Here is a 6,000-nt window from a genome sequence, read left to right on the forward strand (position 1 = left end):
ACTTAGGTGACTTCCAGAAAAAAGCTAAGACAACAGAAGTTCCTTGCTTCAAGGTCTCTCTTCTCTCTTGGGCAACTTCTGCACTCAAATACCTACTGTTCTTTTGTTCTCCACAGTAGCTGAGTAACTCTGCTGTCACCTCAGCAGTGTATCAGATTGGTAGTGATGCTGTCAAGGTAAAAGGCCTGTCCAAAAAATGTTACTGAAGGTGCTAAGCAAAGGTCTGCAGAACCTGCTTGCCAGTGTAAGAGTTTGCAAGTAAATAGTATGAACTGGAAAGATCAACTTCCCTTGAAGCATTCGCTTAGTCATGGTGTCAGAGAGAACGCTCACAGCATCACTCACAGAAGCTTGCGCAAAAGGGTTTAACAAATGAGGACCACTCCACCGTGAATGCTGCAAGATCTGCCTTGTTCCACCCCGTTAGACCCTGCACTACAGTCCCTGGTGTGAGAGGTTTCTGATGACTTTGCTCTTGAATCCATGCTGGAAAAATGATTAATAACTAGCCAAATGCTGAATTATACTCTGTCTAGTAGAAAAAGAAAATCAGTAACTCAGAGTAGTAAAAACACTGGTAGATTTGTACAGCAGCAAGACATACCCGAACTCTTTTGCCGGGTTTGCTTGAAGGCAACCTCCTCTTTTGCCAAAAGCAAAGGTCACCAGAAGCTGCAGAATAGCGTGGGAAAACCTGCCTCAGACTTGGCCTGCAGAGCAGAAAGACTGATTTTTTTTTTTTTTTCAGCCCTGGGTTCTCTCTTCTCAAGAGAAATTTATTTATAAGAGGAATGACGTTTCCTGCCGCATTCTTAACATGCTTGCAGCTTGGGATAAGAACATGGGAGCTTTGTCTTCTGCCATCTGTTTGCTATGGCAATAAATATCCATTTACAGATTTATCTCTGCCTGGTGTGTTTTAAAGTCATGATATGAATGAGTGTTCATGGGTATCCATTTAGAGAGGAAGTGTCATAGGTAAATACCAGTCCCAGTTCCACACTGGTGTACATTTACGCTTGTGTAAAGGACAGTGGAGTTCTGGCTTGGGGCTCTGGCTGCATTTTTAATATTAGCTTATCTTCTTCAGAGGCACAAGAAATAAAAAAAGCAATCTAGACTAAAATCCTGCTGAGCTGCAAGCGTCCACTGACACAACTGGGCACAGGGCCTTTAATTTACCATAGCTGAGAGCAGGGACCTAAAGCTGGGGTGCAAACTGCAAGACCTAATTTAAAATGTTTTTTCCAGCCATATCTCTCCCAGCTTGGTTTGTTTCTTACAGCACTTCATTTAGTCTGGAGATGGCCTTCCTTTTTACACAGCATCTGTAGTACCATCCTTTGAGACTTGAAGGCAGAAGAGAGGGCAGACTTGTTCTTTTTTAATACAAGAAAGCTGCATGTTTTCTCTAGGCTTTCTAACTCAAAAAACAATGCCTTGGGTTTGTGGTGGGAAACATTCCTGTGGCTGGAAAACAGCCAGTGAGGTCTTGAGAGAAGGAGTAAATATGTGTTCTTCTTTACCAGTGCCTTGCAACAGCAGAAAGAGATCTCTGAATGGTGCTAGGCATTTGTTAGACATTAGCAGGACTCTATTCATCTTCCACTCACACACATCCGCAGCACATGGATATAATAAAGATAGCTCGCAGGCATAAACGGTCTCACATTAATAATGCAGAGGGAGAAAGGACTACATATTTAACGTGCATGTTTACTGGTGGGGGAAGGAGACCCAGAGAAGGAAGAGCTGGCTGGGAGGGCTCCGTGTTGAGAAATACTGTGTTAGGGAAGGGACTCATGTCGCCTGGTTTGGGGGAGGTCCTTTTCCCACCAAGGCCTCCCTGTATACACTGCCTAAAGAAGAGCTGGCTGGAGTTTAAGGAGTTATTCACCACCTCTGCAACCCCTGCAGAGTATTTTGACTCTGCGGTGATCCCAAAGGCAGCCTGAGGTGCTGGCCAGGATGGAGATGTCTCATAGACATCAGCACTGAATTAGATGAACCTAAGTCATGTCTCAGTCCTGACACTGGCTGCTGGTGTGTCCCATGGCACAAAACTTAATTCTGCCTCAGCTGACATATTTGGTGACCTCTGTGCCACACCTACTAATATTTAGCACTGCCTTTTTTTATCTGGACTTGTAAAAGCCTTTGCAAAGCCATCTGTTCCGCTGGGTGCATGCCACGCATTGCACAGATCTCTCACATCTGAGGCTTTACACGTGCAACTAGCTCGCTCAGGACCATATTTCAGGCTCCTCAGGCTGCCTTTGCACTGCAAGCTGCCTCCGCTGGAGCTGGCAAGGGTGGCACCTGTCGCAGAGGGATTTTGTGGACTCTGAGCTTAGAAACACAGCTTCTGTGTGGCTTCAGGACCCAAAGTGCAGGGGATCTCCCTTGCCACCTCCAGCTGGTGGGGGGCTCCAGGGAGAGAGAGCATGATGCATGCTTCAACCAGGTTGACCACAACCTCATGGGTCAGGTGCCTGATGAGGCAGGTCTGTGACAAGACGGAGAGAATAACAGCAAGGACAGAGAGTTAGGAAAAAATGAGCCGGCTGCAAAAACCATCCTACCAAATCCTCTGGCAACCCTTACAGCCAGGATCCAGCATTTTGCTGACAAGAAGCTTAAACCACCCCAACCTTAGGTCAAGGAGTGGGAAGGAGAGAAATAAACTGTGGATGTGAGTGAAAATAAAACAACACAACCCCCCCTGACAGCAGCCAGTCACTTGGGCTGTGTGTGAAGCTGTTAAGTGTGTACATACTGCCAAGACCCCTGCAATGCTGGTCATCCTTACATATCCATTCTTGCCTCCTATATAAATACTGACCTTCTCCAACACCTTCTCCTGCAAGTATTTCCATACTCTCCCTTGCTCCCCACCATGGGGTTACCTCCTGGAAACACCCTGTGAGAGTACTGCTCTCAGTCAGATGGACTAATGCACAAAGCAAAGCCAGAGGTGTCAGGCAGCTGTTGCTCAGGTAGGTCAGTATGGGCAGTGTGTTTCCAAAGGGGATGTGTGTGTGCATGGGGGTAAGTAGTCTGTCTTTCTTGCTCTCGCTGTATGCTGTGTATCTCCTCTTTTCCACAGTGTTATATGACTTGTCTCCAGGCTTGGTCTCAGGTATGGTCTGCACATGAAAGCATGAGCCCTTCTAGCCATGGCTGGCAGTGGCGGAAGAAGCTGCAGCAATTGAGAGCTTGCCCCAGCTGAAAAATCATCTGCCACCTTGCGGGAAGCCGCCTTTGAAAGAGAGACCATCTCCTCCGCCTCCCCACACTTGCAAGAGCAGCTGCAAAGCTACCAGATGCCGGCCCATCTCCTGTGATCTGGGTCAGCAACAGCAGTGCCTCTCCACAGGGGCAAACCTTGGCTGATGTTACAGCAGAGCTGGGCACTGTACAGGGGACACAAATAAAATCCCTGTCCCCAAGGCAGGTAAAGACTGCAGGCAGGGCTGCCTGCCCTGGGCCTCTCTCAGAACCATCATCTTGAACTGCAAAGCCCAAATTTACCAGGAGGGACATTTCTGAATGTGCTCCAAAGCAACAACCAACAATCAAACAATAGCAGACCAAAGCTGTGTGAATAATTGATTATCTTTGGTTTGCTTGACAGACTGGAAAGGCAAAGGAAATATGTTTTAGGTTGACACAAAGTTATTCTACTTTCCCTTCTGCCAAATGGAGAAGGAAGAAAAACAACCCAAAAGAAAGGCTTTGTGTTTAACTGAAACAGTATTTGACCTGCATTTAATTTTTGAGATTTTTTTCATATTCCTTAAAAAAATCAAGGCATTCATCCAAATGAAATTACACCATGTTTAAAAAACAATTGAAAAAAAAGAGGGTTTGAAATGTCCAAAACCAGATTTTTTTTTTGAGTGACACACACAACAGACACGAGGTAAACTCACAGGTGGCTTCAGCTGCCACAAAACTGCTTTTCATCAAAACAGAATCCTCAAGCAAAGGTTTCCTTCAGTCCTGCACGAAGGAACTCTGACCCACTCTGGGCTTGCAGAGCTTCTGTGTGTGCCACCAGCCATGGACCAGTGGGTGCAGCACCACTCACCCACCCCCGTGGCACTCTGCCCAAACACCCCGCAGCAGGGAGTGTGCAGACTGTGCCCATTCCCTCCAGCTGAGCACCATTTCAGGGGACATCAGCAGTGACGAGCAGAGGGGGTGTGCAAGGTGTCCCTGTCCCCTGGGGGGCTGTGCCACCCTTGCCAGCTCCAGCGGAGGCAGCTTGCAGTGCAAAGGCAGCCTGAAGAGCCCGATGAGTGCTCGGTGTATGCTCAGTGTGGACTCGGTGTCCGTGACTCTCTGAGCTGGGACCCACGTCCCAGCCACCACCTCTTTGCCAGCCTGTCAATCCTTCAAAGCAACAGGGCCCCTCCCGGTCCCCTAGGCACTGCTGCTAAGTTGATTCACTTTCAGGAAATTAATGACATAATTATGGCTTCCCCAGAACCTGCTGTTATGCCCGCCACAGCAAGAAAGCAATAGTGTCACCTTGGCTAGCCAGGGACTGCCAGCCCTGCCATGTCACGTTGGCTGGCACTGACCAGAGCAACACGTCATGCACTGTATAGCCCATATTGCACTGTGCAACCACTGCTTGCTATACATCTCTGCCAGGATAGACACTAGTGGGCATCTGCATCTATGTTCAGTTACACAGAGCCCTTCCAGATCATCCTGAGCTGCTATTCATTATTTGATATTATTATTATTTACTCCCCACTGCTACAGGTCGGTGCTGCCATATACCATCACACTGTCTCAATGAGTATTTATTAATAAATATTATCCTTTTCAGCAATTATTACCTCTGAGTATTATCACAGAGCCTTTAACTAGTTCTAATTGCTGCATGTTATCTTACTGTTCCTGCTGGCACTGATTACTACCCCAAATTATCATACAGCCTCTGACTAGTACTAATTCCCATTCATCACCATACAGGTCCCGCCAATAGTAATTACCACACACCACGGCATACACCAGTAGTAATATCTACACACCATGACATAACCCCTATTAGTTCTGACTACTAACAGGGCAGGCAACTGCTATCAGATGGTACCCTCCTCATCCTCTGGGCATGCATTCAGGACAAAGAAATCATGGCTTACCCTTTCCACACTGCGTCTTCTCAGTGATCCATATGGTATTTTGAATAAAAGTCTTCGGGTCCTACCCGGAGTCACAGCTGTCTGTACTACCATAGTGCAGAGCTAACTCGTGTGTGTGTGCGTGTGTGTGTGAGAGAGCTCACAGCACACACAGGCTTCCTTTGAAACAACTTACAGTCTCATCTAGATTTCCCAACTATCAAATAGCTGAGTGGGTTTTCACATCAGACCATACGAGTCAAGATGTGGCTTGTTTCAAAGAAGGAGGGGGGAAAAGGAAAAAAAAAAAAAAGGAAAACCCAAGCCTTGTAACCTTAACAACATGCTTCAAGCAGCGTATCTTTAGCTTCCTTCTGTTTCTCGGTGTAGTTTGCTCAGCAGGATTGCTGTGCCACAGAGGTGGAAGAATTAAGCTTCTGGGGAGAATGTTCCAAAAATGTCAAGCTCGCTTCTTGTTGCTACAGATGGTAACCGGGTCAGTTGTCTAATCAAAGCTCTATCAGAGTTATTATACATTTTGCCATGTGACTGCAGACCCCTCTGGTTTGCTGTACAGTAGATCACATGTTCACCTTAAAAAGAATATCTGGTGTATCACCATCTGGTGCAGAGATTAATGTTAAATCCTACATTCAGATATTCCTCTCTCCTAGATGTTGGAAAGCACATACCCAGAGCACAGGGCTCGAACAGATCCTCTGGGCTGCTCAGCTAAACACGAGCACTCACCGGCTCAGGCTAAGTGGTCTGTATGGCACAGTGCAGTGCGTGCATGAGTACAAAGAACAGACAGCACCACTCACACTCACGTCTGTACACATTTGTATCAGTGAATGCCTGCTTG

The 6,000-nt window shown here is 46.9% G+C and overlaps 1 protein-coding gene across 1 annotated transcript in view; it reads right to left on the reverse strand.

Annotated features, from left to right (window-relative positions):
* The window catches only part of FRMD4A (FERM domain containing 4A), a 209,071-nt gene extending 203,822 nt beyond the window's left edge, over nt 1-5,249 (reverse strand). Inside the window, exon 1 of the mRNA XM_075715136.1 lies at nt 5,157-5,249. Coding sequence (XP_075571251.1) covers nt 5,157-5,249 — 93 coding nt within the window. The remainder of the gene's footprint in view (nt 1-5,156) is intronic.
* Between the last annotated feature and the right edge of the window lie 751 nt (nt 5,250-6,000).

This window comes from Pelecanus crispus, chromosome 1 (genome assembly GCF_030463565.1).
Source record: "Pelecanus crispus isolate bPelCri1 chromosome 1, bPelCri1.pri, whole genome shotgun sequence".
Classification (NCBI taxonomy): domain Eukaryota; kingdom Metazoa; phylum Chordata; class Aves; order Pelecaniformes; family Pelecanidae; genus Pelecanus; species Pelecanus crispus.